At 36.5% G+C, this 20,021-nt stretch overlaps 1 protein-coding gene across 1 annotated transcript in view; it reads right to left on the bottom strand.

Moving 5' to 3' along the window:
- Window positions 1–677: 677 nt before the first annotated feature.
- Window positions 678–20,021, bottom strand: part of DNAJC10 (DnaJ heat shock protein family (Hsp40) member C10) — a 49,246-nt gene continuing 29,902 nt past the window's right edge. Inside the window, exons 14-23 of the mRNA XM_066346688.1 lie at window positions 15,812–15,939; window positions 15,382–15,498; window positions 11,375–11,476; window positions 9,689–9,844; window positions 8,577–8,710; window positions 7,072–7,125; window positions 6,249–6,396; window positions 5,381–5,500; window positions 2,735–2,839; window positions 678–1,287 (exon numbers count right to left, since the gene is read on the bottom strand). Coding sequence (XP_066202785.1) covers window positions 1,276–1,287; window positions 2,735–2,839; window positions 5,381–5,500; window positions 6,249–6,396; window positions 7,072–7,125; window positions 8,577–8,710; window positions 9,689–9,844; window positions 11,375–11,476; window positions 15,382–15,498; window positions 15,812–15,939 — 1,076 coding nt within the window. The 3' untranslated portion in view covers window positions 678–1,275. The remainder of the gene's footprint in view (window positions 1,288–2,734; window positions 2,840–5,380; window positions 5,501–6,248; window positions 6,397–7,071; window positions 7,126–8,576; window positions 8,711–9,688; window positions 9,845–11,374; window positions 11,477–15,381; window positions 15,499–15,811; window positions 15,940–20,021) is intronic.

Raw genomic sequence — 20,021 nt, 5'->3', positions numbered from 1 at the left:
AATTGGGATTTTTTTTTTACCATCTCCTACACCCTGAATTATAACTAACAGTGTTTTGTTAAAATGCGAGGAAAAAAATTTTGAATTCTTTGAGTCTGAGTATCCAAGAAACTAAAAGATCCCACCCTTAGATTTATATTTTAATTTTCTTACAAAAATAACTTATTACGCCAATATTTATGTGAGCACGGTGGCCTCCAACAGTAAATGAATAACTGAAATGACTAGTGTCATGAGTTCGAGTGAAACAAAATTGCAGTTAGTTATCTTCCCTGGTTGAAGAATGAAGACACTGGACAAGCATGAAAATAACACTATAAAAAAAAAGGCAAACATAAATAAAGGATATGCATCAAGAGTCTAGAAGACAAAACATAAATATTAGATAGATGCTTTAAAAGATAATTACTATCAAAGGGAAAACTTTTATGAAAAATATTTTAAAAATAAATTAACACAGATCTCTAAAATATAGAACTCTAAATACTTGATATATTTGGAATATTCTATAGTGCCTTGTTAATTGCTATACATATATTTTTCCCTCAGGCATTTCTGAATGCTGTAGAAATCTATAGAATTTACTTACCATTACAAGATTTTTTTTGATTGTGATAAAATCAATTCATTGACTTTATGAAAGGAAAGAAAATGAAGAATCTCTGCACTATAATATATCATGAAAATAGAGTACCTGTTTATTTTGCCACATTGTTTTTTAAATGAAATATATGATTAGAGGATCAAGTTCAGAACATTTTTAGAGGAATAGGTGACTGAAAGCAAAGTTCTCTCTTTTTAGGAGAGCCACAACACTTTCAGTGGTAAGTTCACTTCGTACAACGTAGGCATGTACTAGCAGAGCAGGCACATGTTTCGGCCAGCCAGTTCCAACGGCATTTCAAGTAGTCAGCAATCTAAGAATGTGGCTTGTGGCCTATTGGTGGATGGCCCTCAGCTAAGAATGGTTTTCGTGTTTTTAAAAGGATTGTCAACCAACCAACCAGCCAACCAACCAACCAACCAACCAACCATATGTGACAAAGAACTGCATACAGTCTATAAAGCCTAAAATATTTATGATCTGGTCCTTTATAGAAAAAGCTTGCAGACCCTTGATTCATATCAACGTTGTACAGAATTTAGACAGTGTAATTACAAGTCCAATATAATGTTCATTTATTCCCACCACAAATGTAGTAACAGTCTAAAAGGATGTCTTCTCATGTCCTTTGTCAGAATTTCTTTTGAATTTTTTCTTCATCTTCAATATCATTAAAGTTCATCCTTCAATAATGTAAAAGTAATTGAAAGAGAAAAGATGCATGAGTGTATAAAATTAAAAACAAGGTAAAATAATATAAACTAACCAGAATTTTACCATCTCAAAAATACCCAATATTCTGGTTTAATGAGTCACCACATAAACAATGCACCTCGCCTACCTATGACAGTGTTAAGAGAAAAGGGTATCCCCTAATTCTTACCTGTCCACAGCAGATACTACCAGTTCTAGTTTTACACATTCAAAGTCATGCTCTGATGGGCCCTTTAACTTAGTTTCAGTTATGATATTCTTATTCATGAGTAATAGTGTTTTCTATGTCAAATGTTTAACTTGAGATGAAAGTCACAATTTAAAAAATCTTTGCCCTGGCCGGTTTCCTCAGTGGATAGTGTCAGCTCAGCATGCTGACACCCTGGGTTTGATCCCCAGTCAGGGCACATGTGAGAGGCAACCATCTGCTTATCTCTTTCTCCCTCCTCCCTTTTCTCTCTCTCCTCCCTTCCTGGAGCCAGTGGCTTGATTGGTTCGGGTGCTGGACCCAGGTGCTAAGGATAGCTTGGTTGGTCTGAGCATTGGCCTCAGATGGGGTTGCTGGGTGGATCCTGGTCAAGATACATGCGGGAGTCTGTCTCTCTATCCCCCCTCCTCTCACTAAAAAAAAAAAAATCTTGAAAACAATAGCTAAATAAACAATCAGAAATACATTTTTGTTTACTGAAACAACAATAAAAATAAAGATTCATAACTATCTCTTTCCTCTCTTTTAGAGATGAATAAAATACAATTCTTGAAGCAGGCTGCCAGACTTTCTATATTGGGGTCTGCAGTGTTAATGACTCAATAAAGCCAGATGTCTCTAGCCCTTTCCAAAGGCTGTGCAGTTGTTCTGTCCTTTCACTTTACAGAAAAAGAATCAAGAAACCTCATGTGGATTGTATTAAATTCCATTCAGTAAGTACTCCAGTATTCATGGACTCTTTGGTCTAAGTCTGTCTTAGAATACCCATGATTTAAAGAAGAAAAAAATAAACAGCCCTTTCAAAGAATAGCAGAAAAAGGTTGCACTGCTTGGACTGCTTGGTAGGTTAAAAATTCAAGGAGGCCAAGACAAATTGAAGTTCCAATATATCCTGACTATACCAACAACAAAAGAATATCTGCTATCCAAGTGTGTCATGAAACTCCAGTAAATTCCTAACAAGTCCATGCTTTATTTACATTTGAACAAAGTGGCCACAGTCATTTCTTGTTAAATGGTTTTACTTGTCCGAATTTCTAAGGATTTCAGTGTTGATAGGCTGCATTCCAATTCTCATATTTTTCAGAGAAGAAATTTCCAACTACTATTTTTTTGAAGCTTCATTTTACCTGTTTATTAATACATGTCATGTAAAAGAAGAATAACTTTAGATGTCTGTCAAAGTCAGCTCTGGATTCAGTCCTTACCTTATTTCTTTTTCCTTGTTTTTGGAGTTTTTCCAATTTTTCATATATTACGGTAGCAATCTCTTTTGCATCTCTGGAATCTATGTGCTCTCCCCAAATATTTCTCTAAAATTAAAACATCTTTCTTATAATCTTTCAAGTATCTAATCAAAACATAACATTTCCATCTGAGAAACTTGATTAAATAAACCTTCAAGTTCCAAGAAATAATGCAACAAAATCACAGTTGTAACCCATCATTTACCTGAAGTAAAGACTAATAATACTGCTATAAGAATGTGTAAATTGATTCCTTGGAAAATGCACTACTAACGCCAAATGCCTCAAAACATCTATATCATGTAAGAAAAGATATGCCCACAGGACTCAGATGATTCTAATACAACCACTGGCACAGAGAGGACCGCGACTGACTGCAGTGGGAGCAAGGTCCCTCTCTGGTTCATCTACCCGCAGCAGGAAGGTGGCTGAGAAGCAGAGGAGGGGACAGGTCACTACGCTCAGCTCTGCTTATTTCAGATCTGGAGCAGCCTGTTTCATTCCTCGTGGAGGGAACCCCCGCATTTGCATGTTAGGATTTTGTTTCTTTGTATAACTGCCTACCTAGGTTTGTATTTGTTTATTCCAGTCATTATTCTGCTCTGGCCTTCTCTCATTATTCTGTCCTGGACTTCTGGATGCCACCCATGCCTCTCAGACTGGACAGGGATATTCTGGGTCCTAACCTATCCTCTGGACTCTTAGACACATGGTAACACATTCTTTTCAAAGTGCTCCCCCTATGGCCTGATCATTACTGTGACTGCTCATTACATTAATATTTCCCAACATCATTTTACATGAAACGACACCTATTGATGTCACTCATTTCTCAGCTGTTCTGAGAACTGGGAAGTAAAGCTAGTGATTCCAAAGGATTAAAGATTCCGGCTCAGCAGAAGCTCCTTTTTCCTTAAGTCATGTTTACCCTACATTGTTCTTAAGATACAGTTAGCCTCTTGGACAAATCAAAATCCTTCACTGAAAACTAGATGTCTGATAATTCTAGATTTCTGAAATTCATCATTTAATCTCTTTATTTAGCTCTATTTCAAAATTATAATTATTGATAACATAAGATCTTAATCGAATATTCTTTCTCAAAAAATATATATTAAAATATTTGAAATCGTTTATTTCAAATGTTATACCAAAAAGCATGAATATAGTACAAAGCAAATATTTATTTTATCACAGTTCTTTTGTCAAGAATGTCATTCTTTTACTTGGGAAGACCACAAAGGTCATAAATACAGTACTTTCAGTTAGCAGTTATACTAGCTGACAGACATATGCTTTTAATCATGGAAGTTATCACCTGAATTTTAAGACCCATTGATAGATGTCTAGTTTCTTCTTGGGGGGGAGGGGAATAAAGGTCACTGAACCATAAAAGGAATTATGATTGAACCAAGGGAACCTAACTCTTACCTTGTAATCTCTAAACCAATGGTTTTCAATCACTGGTCTGCCAGAAATTTTGTGCTGGTTATATGAAGACAGGGTGCTTAACTCTTTAGCGGACCGGTGGTTGAAAAACACAGGTCTAGGCCCTGGCTGGCTGGATCAGTGGTAGAGTGTTAGCCAGTGTGTGGACGTTCTGGGTTCGATTCCTGGTCAGGACGCACAGGAGAAGTGCCCATCTGCTTATCTATCCCTCCCACTCTCAGTTTTCTCTCTCTCTCTCTCTCTCTCTCTCTCTCCCCTCTTCTGCAGCCATGGCTTGATTAGAGAAAGTTGGCTTTGGGTGCTGAGGATGGCTCCATGGCCGTCACTTCAGGTGCTAGGAAGAGCTTGGTTGCTGAGCAATAGAGCAACACTCCAGACAGGCAGAGCATCACCGCCTAGTGGGTGAATCCTGGTTGGGGTGCATGTGGGAGTCTGTCTCTGTTTCCCCTTCTCTCAGTGAAAAACCAACCAACAAACAAAAATAATGATAAAAGAAAATCACTAGTCTAAACCATTAATAAATATTCTTTAAGATAAATGCTCAGGTACTAAAAGTATTATAAAAGTATTACAATAGTATATTATCTTTTCTGAAAAAAATAACTGTAAAGGTAATATATGTTAATTCTATAAAGGAAGAAAAACATAAAACTTCACAGAAAGTAAATAATTATACCTTGATTTCTACCACCCTCAGAAAACCACTATTAGTATTTTGGTAGATCTCCGGAGTAATTTTCCTATTCATGAGTATAAAAACTTTTAGGCAATGAAGATCATATAATTGTGAGAAAAAAAAACTTTAAAATCACTTAATGTACATGTAAAAATGATGTTTCAGTAATATGTAATAAAGTAATGACAAAGGGAGAAGAAACTAAAAAAAACAGCATTACTCAAACTTAAAAGCTTTTGAGGCCTGACCTGTGGTGGCGCAGTGAATAAAGTGTTGACCTGGAACGCTGAGGTTGCTGGTTTGAAACCCTGGGCTTGCCTGGTCAAGGCACATGTGGGAGTTGATGCTTTCTGCTCCTCCCCCCTTTTCTCCCCTCCCCCCCATTTCCTCCCCTCTCAAAATGAATAACTAAAATCTAAAGAAGCTTTTTTTGAGCTTGGCCGGCTAAAGGAAAGGAAAATAAAGGTGAAACCTGTGCATACCTTTGCTCTTTCGTAGGGATAAAATTGAACAGTCGGGTAAGCTCTGATACCAGCTTTCTGGCATGTCTGGGCATGAGCCTGACAGTCTACCTTTCCAGCTTTCACTTTTCCTTTAATCATCTGAAAAAAGAAAAAATACTGTTACTGTTCCCTTTGTGGCATAAAATATTTTGGCAACCACATAGTAATGCGGTACTAAAAACTTCCAATCTTTATAGACCCAAGGATTTGTTATTTAAAAATAATGAGTTTTACTCCTTTCCATTCAAATGAGATTGCTTGCAAAATCTTACTGGCTCTTATATTCCTATTTGCCCAGCACCACCTCTCCAACAGCAAATAAATTTTCCTTTGTATTATAAAAGACACTGAGATGCTAACACTAAACTATCTCAACTTCCCCGTGCTGCCCACACCTCGTCTGTCATAGCACAGACACCGCAGGCTCTGTCTTCTCCCCACCCTGCTCTGTGCTCCTGTGCAGAGGTAGCTCTTCATCTGGGGGAGGGCTGACCACTCCAGTCACACGCTCCAGCCTCGTCAGGTCTCTGACCCTCTTCAGCATGTACACATATGATCAAAAAAGGATTCTTTCCTCAACGGCAGGAGGAAGAAGGAGGAAACAAGCAGAAATGAGGCTTCTGGCTGTTAAGGTTAGGTAGATGATTTCATCCAAAGCAGGGATGTTAGCTAAATTTTTAATGAAGGATGAAATCTATTGCAAAAAGTATAATCACAGAAATAAAACAGATTTTTAAAATTCAGAGGAAACTTTGAAGAAAAAAATAAAACCTATATTTAAAATGTTAGCTAATTATTAAAACATGCATGTGAATACAATGTATTTAAGTAGAGAGACAAGACTTACCCTAGCCAAGAGCTCAAACTCTGGAGCAAAATTTTGGCAAGGTCCACACCAAGGAGCATAGAAGTCAACCACCCAATGATTTTTCCCTTGTAAAACTTTTTCATTGAAGGTCTGAGGTGTTAGGTCTATGGACGCTTGAGGTAAAAATCTGTGGCATTGAGTCAAAATTATTTCTCATTATATAAAACCGTAACAAACTTGTAAAACACAATACTGTAAAACTTACTAAGTTAAAAATGACTTTAAAGAATGACAGTGTAATAAACCATAATCATTTTTTTTCTTCTTCTTTTCCAAGTTGAGAAGAGGGGAGATAGATTCCCGCATGTGCCCCAACTGGGATCCACCCAGCAACCCCTGTCTAGGGCTGACGCTCTGCCCATCTGAAGCGCTCTGCCCATCTGAAGCGCTCTGCCCATCTGAAGCGAGGCTCGCAACTGAGCTATTTTTAGCGTTTGAGGTGGAGGCTTCAGGAGCCATGCTCAGCACCTGGGGCCAAAGTGCTTGAACCATTCAAGCCATGGATGCAGGAGGGGAAGAGAGAGAGAGAAGGGAAAGGGTGAGAAGTGGAGAAGGAGATGGTTGCTTCTCCTGTGTGCCCTGACTGGGACTCGATTCTGGGACATCCACACACTGGGCTGACACTCTACCACTGAGCCAACTGGCCAGTGCAACCATACCTTATCTTGGTAAATTATAATTCTTTATAAGTGCTTTAAAATGCTAGAGGTTTGAATAACTCACAATAAATTTAATTATAGATATTAAGAGGAAGATAAATAGCATTAAACCCATTTTATATAATAATATGTATTTTACTCACCCTAGGCCCCAGATTCTTAAGGAATAAGCATCCTTATTCCAACCATTGTAACTACTGAAAAAAAGAAAAAATATGTAAGTTGTAATAGTATTTTCCATTATTGGGTATGTTCAGAAAACAATCTCATTGCAGCAACTTAAAAGTCCAATGCCTTTAGCATCTCTCTTCTTAGATATACCTAGCTACAAACAGTACTTATAGGGCTTCCCAAATATATTTTTCACTAGTCTTAATGTCTTCTGTGCTCCAGACAGACCTAATGTCTAGCTGATTGCTGGACATCTACCTACCCATGGGAACGATAACACTCCAAATGTCCAAGGCTTTAGTTTCTAAACCTTTACTCCAGATAGCCACCACACAAATGTAGTTATTCCATGATCTTTTCCTCATGGTTATGATCCCTTTCTCCTTTGAAATCCATGGTTCATTTTTACTTTTTAAATATTCATTATATTCTGCCTTACTTTTTTATCTCATTTTCTACTTGAAAAACCATGTGGTGATGTAGAAGAAACATGGGTACTGAGATAGACCTGGGTTCCAACCCCAACTTCAAACCTTAGCAGCTGTTATCTAAGTTAATCTAAGGTCTGTGAATCAGTTTACTTACCTTAACAGTAGGAAGGGAATACTTTTTGTTTCTCAGGGAATGTGTGAGGACTAGTGTGAACTAATGTGAGCAGAAGATCTAGTGTAGCACCTGAAACTAAAGAGGGACTTAATAAATGCTAGTTTGTTCTCTCCTTACTTCTTCTTTACTAGATTGTCGGCTTCATGAACAATGGAACTGTTCAACTCTCTTTTCAATTTCTGAGGTTGTCATCAGCACACTATCTTAAACATGGTGAGCTCCCAAAATATATTTGTTAACTTTTATTTAGTTAGGAAAACTAAATTTTAACTATATAAATAAATGGTTATAATAAATACCTTCAAAAAATTTTTAAAGATTTTATTCATTTTAGACAGGGGTAGTCAACCTTTTTATACCTACTGCCCACTTTTGTATCTCTGTTAGTAGTAAAATTTTCTAACCGCCCACCGGTTCCACAGTAATGGTGATTTATAAAGTAGGGAAGTAACTTTACTTTATAAAATTTATAAAGCAGAGTTAGAGCAAGTTAAAGCATATAATAATTACTTACCAAGTACTTTATGTCGGATTTTTGCTAAGTTTGGCAGAATTAATCTTTATAAAACAACTTACTATATAGTTAAATCTTTTTATTTATACTTTGGTTGCTCCGCTACCGGTAGCCCACCATGAAAGCTGGAACACCCAGTAGTGGGCGGGGTTGACTACCACTGATTTTAGAGATGAAAGAGAGAGAGAGAAAGAGAGAAAGAGAAGGGGGGAGGAGCAGGAAGCATCAACTCCCATATGTGCCTTGACCAGGCAAGCCCAGGATTTTGAACCGGCGAGCTCAGCATTCCAGGTCGACTCTTCATCCACTGTGCCACCACAGGTCAGGCAATACCTTCAAATTTTAGACAATACTTACTGATATTGATAAGCTTTATTCGATTTTGGGGGGAAAAACCTTATCTCAGGGTATCTTCGTACATTTTCTTCAGTACAGAAAGAATGGTACTGTTGGCAGTCTACGCTGCCCACATTGATCAGTCCAGTTAACGTCTATAAAAGAAAAAAAAAGAGGAGGTAAAAGATCAAAATGATTAGAATAAAATTATCTCCATAACTACTTTACATATATTTGCAATAGAGAAACTGTCATATGTTACCATTATTAAATTATTTATCAGTGATTTTAATCAATTAAAAATAGGTAAGGGCTTAAAACACAATAGAACATTTATAGGAATAAACTGGAAATCTAATTTTATAGTTAAGAACTTACTACAATTATTTTAATTGTATTTACTACAATTAATTTAATTTACCTATTAGGAAAAATAAACTTATTTCTAAATTTCAAAGTATTAGAAACTAAGAGCTAATGAGGTCTTGGCAATGGTATTCCAAAGAGTTCCTTTTCCAGACAGAGACAGCCTGTGCGTTTCATACTGACTCATACCTGAGTTTTAAAATTTTAGTGAAAAGAGCATAAAATTGTATTATCTCAAATGTTAAAATACTAGAAATCACTTTAACTCTTAGGTTTGTTCATTTTTTACCTTAGAAATAAATATAATATAGTTGCTGCCTTTTCCATTTTGGTATTTAAATAATTTCTTTCCAATCTTTTACGATTTAGATAATGCCATATCTATTTGTACAAAATTTTAAAATCCAAGTAATTATAGATCAAAGCTACTTTTTTTTACATTTAAATCCTACAATATTGTGAAGAAACTGTATATGTAAGCTCTCAAAATAAAAAAGATTAATTTTATTAAGAAAAAAAGAAGATTTTTGGTTTGACTTTGATAGAAATTTGGTCAAATATGTATGGAGTGACACAGAAAATTGAGTAGATTATTCTTTATCATTCACATACCTGACAGAAAAAGAGTGGAAATCTAGGTGGTATGTTCAGAATTGTTATTGAATTATAATCTAGAGGTGGGTTTATTCTTTTCAGCCTCAAAATAATTCTGTTAAATAAACATTCTTAGTAAAACTTAAGATGTAAAATAAACCATTTTACTATACCCGGGCCATTCTTTTCCACTCTGGCATTAAAATTTGACATGGGTGACACCATGGAGAATAGAAATCAACCATCCAGACCTCATCATGTTTTCTTTTTTTAACTAGTTCACTGAAAGTAGCGGGTGTCAGGGAGATCACTGAAGGATTCATAAGATCCTAAAGACAAGACAACTTTCATTAGAACATATGAAAAAAAAGAGTTGTTCACATATGCTTGGAAAATTGTTGGTATCTGTCACTTAAAAAACTTGTTTTTGAGTAATAAGAAGATACTTAAGAATATATTAAAGAGAAAAGGTAGTGTATTATTTTAAAAAGAAATGATCCCTAATTTATTAATTAAGTTTGGATTTTGACTATCAGTCTTCTTAAGTTATATTTTGCTCCTACTTCTACATATCACTAAAAGAGGAAACTTTAATACTATGAGTAGCTGAGGCAAGACTTTTAAGAGCTGCCTGGGTATCTACATAAGTCATATAGTTCTGGTCTGGACCTAATGATTGGTTTGGAAATGGCCCTTTAATAATGGAAAGCCTACTATTCTATTTTCCTGACATTCTGACAGCAGATACTGCATAACCTCTCTACAGTCACTTAGTCCAAATGCTGTTTTCACAAAGCTTCAGTCTACCATGACTGGGTAATATTAAAAAAATGTTAGCTTCATGGGGCAAACAATCAAAATCAAAACAACACGAAATCATAACTATTATTCTGGAGGAAGAAAGAGAGAAGGACCGAGAGTAGAATGCTCACTACGTAAATACTAAGCTGAAAATTTCCATTCTTAGGAAGCCTGTTAACTATTTTAGTCCATCAAGACTATTAGTGCAGCCTAAACAGGCGGTGACGCAGGCTCATCCAGCTTGAACACAGGGGTGGCTGGCTTGAGTGTTGAGTGTGGGGTCATAGACATGACCCCATGGTCACTAGCTTGACCCCAAGGCTGCTGGCTTGAGCAGGGGGTTACTGGCTCAGTTGGAGCCCCCAGACAGGGCACCTATGAGAAAACAATCAATGTACAACTAAAATGCCGCAATGATGAGTTGATAATATTTCTTGTCTCTCTCCCTTACTGTTTGTCCCTTTCTCTGTCTCTCTCTCACTTAAAAACAAAAAGACTATTAGTGAAAAAAAAGGGAGATGCTATAGGTACAGGGCACTTCTGTACTAATAACACAGATGTGGCACAGCTGCCCAGGTGTGAAAGAAGTCCCCCACTGGGAGTAGGCTTAGACTGCCCTTACATAGCTCCTGGACAACATTGAGCTCACTCCTATCTTATCTATATGGGACCTAAAAGAAATAAGCTGTGGTGGTTCTGAGAAAACATGGAGAGGGGTGGCAAAGGTTTATGTGAAAGTATAATTTCATGCATTCAATAAATGTAAATAGTTGTGTCCACTAAGTACAAGAAACTGAACTAGGTAATAAACAAAACACAGGCTCACTCTTAAAGTGTACGGTAAGACACAAGAATAAAACATTAGAAAAATTTAAGAAATTCATTTTCTTGTCAGAAAATAGTTTTTGGCATAAAAGAATAAATACTGTTAGTTAATGATAAAATATTTATACAAAGAGTACACACATACACAGAAGGATTTATAGCCATGAACCTAAAATAACTTATGTTCCCTTTTATAATTTCTACTACTTTAGAATTAAATTAATTTACAATACCTCTATGAACTCTAAGATCTGTTCAGCAGAGTGATGTCCTTCATATTCATGAACACTGGACTGGTTGAATACCACTGTTGTTGGATAAGCCTGAATGTTATACTGTTAAAACGAGAAGACAGATTAAACATGATTTTATACATATTTACTATTTGTTTCATATTTATAACCAACTTGCTTGTATTTACATAACAAGATTTATAAAACCCACTGCTAAATTGCTGCTGACCGAAAAATATCAGCCTGGACAAATGTTGCAAAGGAAATTAACAGCTGTACTGATGAACACCTAACCCTTATTCATAGGTACTCCATGAGACAGAAAACCCACAGGCATGAAACCAAGAGAAGTGAGCATGGGTTATAAGCTCGGTTCTTTTGAACTCTCCCAAACTAAGATGCTTGAGGTTGTAAAAAAAAACAGGCTAATCTCTAGTTTAAGTCTTTTTATGAAACCATAATAAATATTCCAATTAGTCTAGAAGTAGAAGAAAAATCAAGAAAATAGCTAGAATAAACAAATGTTAATAATTAATGTGTATACAGCCACACTTGAGGTTAAAGAATTATAAACACGCCCTAAGAATGTGGTTTTTATTTTTTATATCCAAGATAGCTTTTATGGTACAAAATAATAAAATATCCTTCTCAGAATTAACATGAACACTAGTTCAGGAAGCATTTCTCTAAACTTTTAATTTTTATTCTTTAAAAGGTTATAAAGAGATCTGTGGATTTCCTGTGGCCGAACTTTGCATCTTTAAAGTTGACAAGTACTTATTAGCAAATTGAAATCTTTAGGATTCAAAATAATTTAAAAAAAAATAATGGAAACGTTTACCAAACTTTTGTAAAACAAATGCAAATTTGAATACTTCAATACATTAACAAAACAACAATTAAACATAACATTTAATAAGTGTTTACTAGGTGTCTAGCACATGTTTTAGCATTTAAGCATGTAGCTTCTAATCTGTTCCTCACAACAATTCTATTCAGCAGCAAAAATTATTAAGTCAACTTTATAGATGAGGAAACTGGGGTTTTGAGAGGCTAAGTGAATTGGTCAAGACCCACCAATCAGTGAGTAGTAGAATCCTGGCATGTTACAGTGAACTGGTACCACAGTTTTAAATCCTTACATTTTACTCAATTACTTAATTAGGTGATTTAATAGCTGATATAAAAAGTAAAAAAAAGGAGAGGAATTCAAATTAATTATTGTATCTAATTAATTTTGTATCTTTGCTTAGCAAAGATAGCTTCTTGAGTCACACACAAGACACTGACAACCAAAGGCCTTATTTATTTCATTTTAAACTTATTTTAATGACATTTCAAATTAAATGAAGTAAAAAAATCTAACAAATAACCCACATATCCCTCTCTCCTATATTTAAGGAAGATTAACTTTTTTGCCACACTGGCAGATTGCTGAAGTTCTTTTCCTTGATCTCATTTCCTTCCCTTCCTGACACTAGTAGCAACCTGTAATGCTTGCGAATTTAAAAGCTTTCTGTAATTGTATAATACTCTTCACAGGATCCTGAAACCTGCTTTATTCCACTTTACACTCTATTTTTGAGATTTACCCATGCTGGTAAAGATAAATCAAGTTCTAAATGTTTGATAATATTCCCTTGTGTGACTGGATAATTTATCTAAATATTTGCTATTATGAGATTTCTAAATTTTTGTTAATTTGATAGATGGGGAGGGTATAGGACTATCTTTGTAATTTGTACTTTCTTAATAACTAGCTTAAGTCAAAACATTTTTCACATATATTTGGATTTCCTCTTTTGGTAAAATGTCTATAAACTTTTTTTTTTTTGAGAGGGGAGAGGGGCAGACAAGAATAGACAGGCAGGAAGGGAGAGAGATGAGAAGCATCAATTCTTTGTTGTAGCACCTTAGTTGTTCATTGACTGCTTCTCATATATGCTTTGATGGGGCGCGGGGGAGGGAGGGGCCTCCAGCCAAGCCAGTGACCCCTTGTTCAATCCAGTGACCTTTGGGCTCAAGCCAGTGATGATGGGGTTATGACCCCATGCTCAAGCTGGTGACCTGTGCTCAAGCTGGGGGTTTCGAACCTGGGTCCTCTGCATCCCAGGCAGACACTTGATCCACTGCACCACAGCCTGGTCAGGCACTTTTTTCTATTTTTTAAAAATAATTGATTTATAGTCTTTAAATATTCTGGACACTAAGGCTTTGTCAGTCATATGTGTTACAAAACATTTCAGTCTTCTCTTAAGTTTATAGTGTCTCTTTGGCAATAGTTTTAACATTTAATATAGTCAAATTCATTCATATTCACTGATTTTTGTCTTTAGTTTGTGTGTGTGTGTGTGTGTGTGTGTGTGCGTGTGTGTGTGTGTGTGTGGTGAATGAGAAATTATTCCTTATACAGATGCCATAAACATTTTATTCTACATTTACTTCCATTTCTTTTTTAAAAAGTTTTAGTTTTTATGAAATTTAATTTAAAATACAGAAGTAGAAAATAATAGTCTTGTGTACTCTTGTGGCTACAACATTCACTCACTCATGCCTACTCTAATTCATCTATACCTCCTTTCACTGTACCCCAAGATTATTTTAAAGCAAATGCCAGATTATTTATCATTTCATCCATAAAAATTTTAGTATATTTGAAATGTAAAGATTTCCCTACAAATTTGACCACACTATCATTTTCATACTTAAAAATTAACAATTCCTAAAAATCATTATATATCCTATCAGTGTTCAAATTTCCCCAATTTGCTCTCTTTATTTTTGTAGTTGGCTTATTTAAATTGTATCCATATGAAGCCTAACTTGCATTTGAAGGGTATGTTTTTTAAGTCTTTAATCTTCTTCCCCTTTTAATAAATCTGTTCAATAAACCAGGTGTTTGTCCTATAAAGTTTACATGTTGGGATTTGCAAATAGCATGTCATGTTGTCACATAACTTATTTCTCTCTGTTACTGGATCTTCTATGTACTGATAGATCTGATGACTTGATTTGATTTTTTTCCCCAAGAATATTTATAGAAGGCACTGGATACTGTCATCATGAGGTATGTAATTCCAAGTACTTCTTGGAACCGAAGAGTATCAGTTAACCTTACATCTCATTCATTGTTTTAAATTCCTTCTATTCACTAAACTATTACAAAGAAAGGCAAAGAATGAAGCTATAGACCAGGGGTCTCAAACTCGCGGCCCGTGGGCCGCATGCAGCCCGGATTGTGCTTGTACTGATTTTTTTTTTGTTTTCAACTGCAGTGAGAAAAGTGTTGGTAACAGTTGCCTTTTGTAGACCTAGTGCGGCCCGCCGAACGGCTGTGATCTTGCTCTGCGGCCCACATGCTGAGTTGAGTTTGAGACTGCTGCTATAGACTGTCAAAGGGTACTATTAAATTAAAAATAATAAACATCTAGCTTAGCCAGTGGTGGCACAGTGGATAGAGGGTCAGCCTGGGATGCTGAGGTCCCTGGTTCAAAACCCCGAGGTTTCTGCCTTGGGTGTGGGCTTGTCAACTTGAGCACGAGCTTGCCAGCTTGAACACGGGATCACTGACTTGAGCACAGGATCATCAATTTGATCCCAAGGTCTCTGGTTTGAACAAGGGGTCACTGGCTTGACTTGAGCACCCCTGCCCCAAGGCATGTATAAGAAGCAATCAATGAACAACTAAAGTGAAGCAACTATGAGTTGATGATTCTCATCTCTCTCCTGCCATACTCCTCTCTAAAAACAAACACAAAACAAAACAAAAAAAATAAAGATCTTAAATAACTGAAAAACATTTTATTAAGTCAACTAAATATTTTTGAGTTTAATAAATAAGACCATATCAACATTTAACTATATATATTATCCATGCTTTAATCCATATTATATCATTTTGTTGAAATTATGTTTAAACAATTTACTATTCTAAATGTAGATGTACATTTGAAAAAGTTATTTTATTTTAATATTAATTAGAATAGATTTTCAATACTTTGCCTTACCGTGTTACAGAGTCCCTCATGAACTGTACAATCTAGTGTACCAAACTTAAGCTGACCATAAAGATGCTTTGATGCTTTTCGTAACTCTGGCAATAAAGCTCGACATGGTGGACACCACTATAAAAGAAAAAATACTCATAAGCACTGAACCAAGTGAAAAAACCAACCAAAAAACACATCACTTTTACAGCAAGCAATATGCTAAGTTAGTAACACACCACACCTGGTTGCACATCTTATGCTTGATATACTTAATCCTTAGAGGGCCAGTTCATCACCAGTGCTCTCTTAGATGCAATGTGTGGTAGGAACAAAAACTGAGTAACACAATTTCTAGTATCTATGGTTCAAGGTTATCTAGAAAACATCTTTTTGATATAACAAGAGAAAATCTGACAAGACTGAATTTTGACAGATAAAAATAACTTACGGGGGCAAAAAAATCAACAAGCCATGGTTCTTTGTCATTGGCAGGAAAATTCTGAGGTCCAAGAGTGGTAACATGAGAATGAACACTTTCTTTGGCAAAGGCAAGTATATCATATAGAATCTTCTTTCCTTTGAAATGAAGAGAAAAGTTAAAATCCACATTCTGCTTTCTATCCATAAAAACATCTCAAAATTTTTATACTTAAAATATTCCAGATAAACTGTTAACAAATTGATTTTGGTGAGCTGCATATACTCAGGTTTACTCTGCTGGGAGCTCCCTTTCCTTTACTCTCTGTCACAGGCAGGACCCACAGCTGAACTGTCAAGATCTCTTCGAAAATGTGTGTTCAGACTCAGAGGCAGAATTATAACTTCCTCACAGTGTTTTTTATATCATACTTACCTGAGCTATTACTACATTTAGCCTAACTCCTAAATCTGTTTCTTCAACCTAGATTTCTATCATGAATTCAAAATCTTTATTACCTACTAGCCAATGAAAAACTTAACCTGGATTTCATATAAACATTTGAAATATGATACTATGTCCAAACTGAAGTTTCTTCTCCCCTTCCCTATCTTGGCAATGGCATAAATACCCACTCGGTGCCTAAAGAAGATTTGCCAGAGTGATCCTTGCCTTCTTTCTTGGCCCTTGTAACCTAACTCCATCCATTCTATCTCTTGCATCTCCAGCCCCATTTAGGCTACTGCAATAACCAAGCTGGTCTTTCTAAACTAATCTATTTCCCACATTCTCCTGCTTTTTTCTTACTCTTCACCCGCTGCTTGAATTGTTTAACCAACTGCTCTCTTTGTCCCTTAAAAGTGATCCTTAGGGCCCTGATCTTGTCTGTCACTTTGAGACAAGCACATCCTCACTCAAGGCTTCAATTGATACGATGATTATTTTTAGCCTGAATTCCTCTCCTTCGGCCCAGCCTACATTCAGTTGTGAACTGGGGAGTCTACTCCATGTCAGCTCTTCCTCCAGGGTTCTTTCCCTCATTGAAGAATGCAGTCAGTCACTCAATTGCCAATTCAAGTAAGAAACTTGGGCTTCCTCTTATTCTCCCACAACTAAACAATCATCAAGTTATACTGATTTTGTATCTTGGGATTTAAAAAATCTGCCCTCTTCTTTTCATCCACATTACCATCATTTAGATAAGCAGCCATTTTCTCTTACATGTGACTGCATCAGGCTTCTACCTGCTCTCCCTTCCTCCAATCTTATTTCTACCAACTCTAGGAACCCAGACCCTTTCTAAAATGTCAATCACGTAAGTCCTATCTCTGTGTGAACCCCTGAGTGCTGCTGCTGCGTTGCCCTCAGCCAGGAGTCCAGTTCCTTTATCCGACAGAGGAAACAGTCTGGACCCCTGGGGCCCTCTCCAGCCTCAGCTCGTTCTTTCCAACACTCAACACGCCAAGTACGCATCAATTCTTGCTTTCCAATAAGAAGTGAAGCTCTCGGAGTCCTTGCAAATAATTGCTGGTTCCTGTTTGGAATGTGCTTGCCACATCTTTATTTAGGTAACCATTAGCTCTCTGTGAAGAGATTGCTTTTTTAAACTTAGAAAATTATTCCCCCAGTTCTTCGTAACTGTAACCCATGCTTATCTCTCGTGGTAGTCAGTCTCCAGATAGCCTCCAGGGGTCGCTACCTCACGTACCCTTACCATGAGGAGATCCTGTTGCTTCCGTGTATGTGTGTCTGATCATTCACTCTGGGAGAAGCCCTCTGCCCTATTGTGAGCAGCCCAATGGAGAGACCCACGTAGGAAGAAACTGAGGCCTCCTGACTATCCTATGAGTCAACCTGGAACCAAATCCTCCTGCCACATTCTATGCTTCAGATGACTAAGCCCTCACCCACCTTGTCCCTCATGAAAAAGACCTGAGCCAGAACCACTCGGCAAGCTGTTCTTAGATTTCCCAATACCAGAAACTGTGAGTTAATAAATGATTGCTATTTAAGCTACTAAATTTTGTGGTAATTTACTACTCAGAAATAGAGAATACTCCTCATTTAAGACATTTTAAAATCTGACCATTTACTTGTCTGTTTTCCCTACTAGTGCATAAGGTTCGCTAAGGTAGAGATTAAGTACATAAAGTTCACATTTTTCCTTCTCCTTTCTATAGTAATTGGCACATGCAGACGTCTGTTCAATAGCTATTGAAATCCAAAGAAATGTAAGTTATGCTATAAAGTTAGCGACAGCACACAAGAGAAAGTACCTGGGGATTCCTGGACCATTTCCTGGAGGCGGGGAATGTGTTAGGCTATTTTGAAGGGTGAGTAGGAGTTTGCTAAATACAGGGGTAGGCAAAAGTAGGTTTATAGTTGTTCATATGGAAAATAATACAATAATTAATAAATACAATAAACTTTCATGTACTCATGAGTGCAAACCTATTTTTGCCCACTGCTATATGCTGAGGGGCAGGAGGGAATGACTATAATGCAGAGGCAAAAAAATTTTCTATGAAGGCACAGAGTAAAAGAACATTGTATTTTCAAAAATCCACAAGTGGCTAGAGCTACAATTATTTGGAAGGGCAGAGAGATGAGACCGAAAAAGCCAGCAGAGGTAGACCGCCAGTGTATCCCGTTAATTTAATAACTATACACCGAGTTCCTACTATACATAAGGGACCATTCTAGGTGCTGGATGTCGAGCGGTGAGCAAAACAAAATCATTGCTCATGTCCTAAGAAATCTGAACTTTATTTTAAAAGAAATCAGGAATCAAGGCAGAAAAGTGACATGAGAATGTTCTAGATGTTCCAAGGCAATGAACGCAAATAAAACAACCAACTGTAAAGAAGAAAGACTATGAGATAGAAAACTTGATCAGAAGATGATACATTACATGATTGAGACGAAGGACCTGAAATAAGGTAGGAAGCACAGATACGGGGGGCAGCTGAGAAATAGTTCAGAGGTAAAACAGAAGTCTATTATTAAAACTTGGTCATTTCTGGCACTTTAAAGAGGTAGGATTTAGTGAGCTGTAAGCCTAGGTTTTGGAGTCAAACTTATTTGGGTACAGAAAGCCACCTTGACCAGTTATTGGTGGTTGTCCTGTGCTAACAAGTTACTTAACCTTCCTGAGTCCGTTTTCTTCATTGCTGGATTGTTGTAAGGATAAAAAATGGAAATACAGAAGTATGCAAAGCTTTTAGGAAACCATCTGCCTCAGAAGAAGAACAGAAGAAACAGTAGTTACTACTAAGATCAGCTTGCCAAGCCAGCCTTTGCTCACCAAGTTCCTATGGCCTAAACGGTCTCATTTCTTGTTCTTCCATGTTTGCTCTGAGAAATTGAGCATTCGAATGTCACTTCAATTCAAATATTATGTCCTGACCAAGACTCTGGAAGTTTCTTTATTTGGCTTTATTAATTTATATATAATAGCTATTACAATGGATTTCATATTTGTTTATAGATCATAGATCTTCCTCTCACCTGCACTAGATGACATTTTAAGCTTCTTGAGGGCAAAGTTCATGTCTTGCAATTTTGCATTCCTAACACCTAATGCAGGGCTTGTCACATAACAGGCATAATATCAATGTGTTCTTCATTTACCTGTGTGACAGTTTGTCTCTTTTACACATTTCACCTTTTTTTCAGGACAGGGACTATGGTGTATCCCAAACTCTGGAACTTTGCTTACATGAATAAAGAGCTAAAGTCCCAAATAAGCTGAAATGTAGAATGTAATTATAAATTCAAGGTGACAAAGCAGTTAATGGAGATGTTTGGTAGTGTAGTAAAGGAAAAATCCAAAAGAGTGTCTGGTCTGGCAATTGCCTGTAATGGCTAAGATGCTCTACATCTGGCAAACTGGGTGAAAACTGTGTTACTTTTGTCAACAAGACCCTTAAATTCCTCCCTGGCCCAATGCCACCATAGTTCTTACTGAAACACAGATCAAGGATATAATCACTGATAAAGAGTATGAAATAACTATATATAATTCAAAATGTCTTTTCCCACAAGAAACAAATTTACTAATAAGTGAGAGCAAAATTATTATAGTATGTCTATACAACGTAAAAAGTAAAATGAAAAATTACAGCCATTTCTTATTTTATTGCGCTTTGCTTTACTGCATATCACAGATGTTATTTTACAAACTGAAGGCAAGACTTTCCATCAGCAAAAGGTTATGTATAACTCGCTTTACTGTGGTGGT

This window comes from Saccopteryx leptura, chromosome 7 (assembly GCF_036850995.1).
Source record: "Saccopteryx leptura isolate mSacLep1 chromosome 7, mSacLep1_pri_phased_curated, whole genome shotgun sequence".
Lineage (NCBI taxonomy): Eukaryota > Metazoa > Chordata > Mammalia > Chiroptera > Emballonuridae > Saccopteryx > Saccopteryx leptura.
Note: the sequence above shows the minus strand (reverse complement) of the source record. Positions and strands in the feature narration are given on the sequence as shown.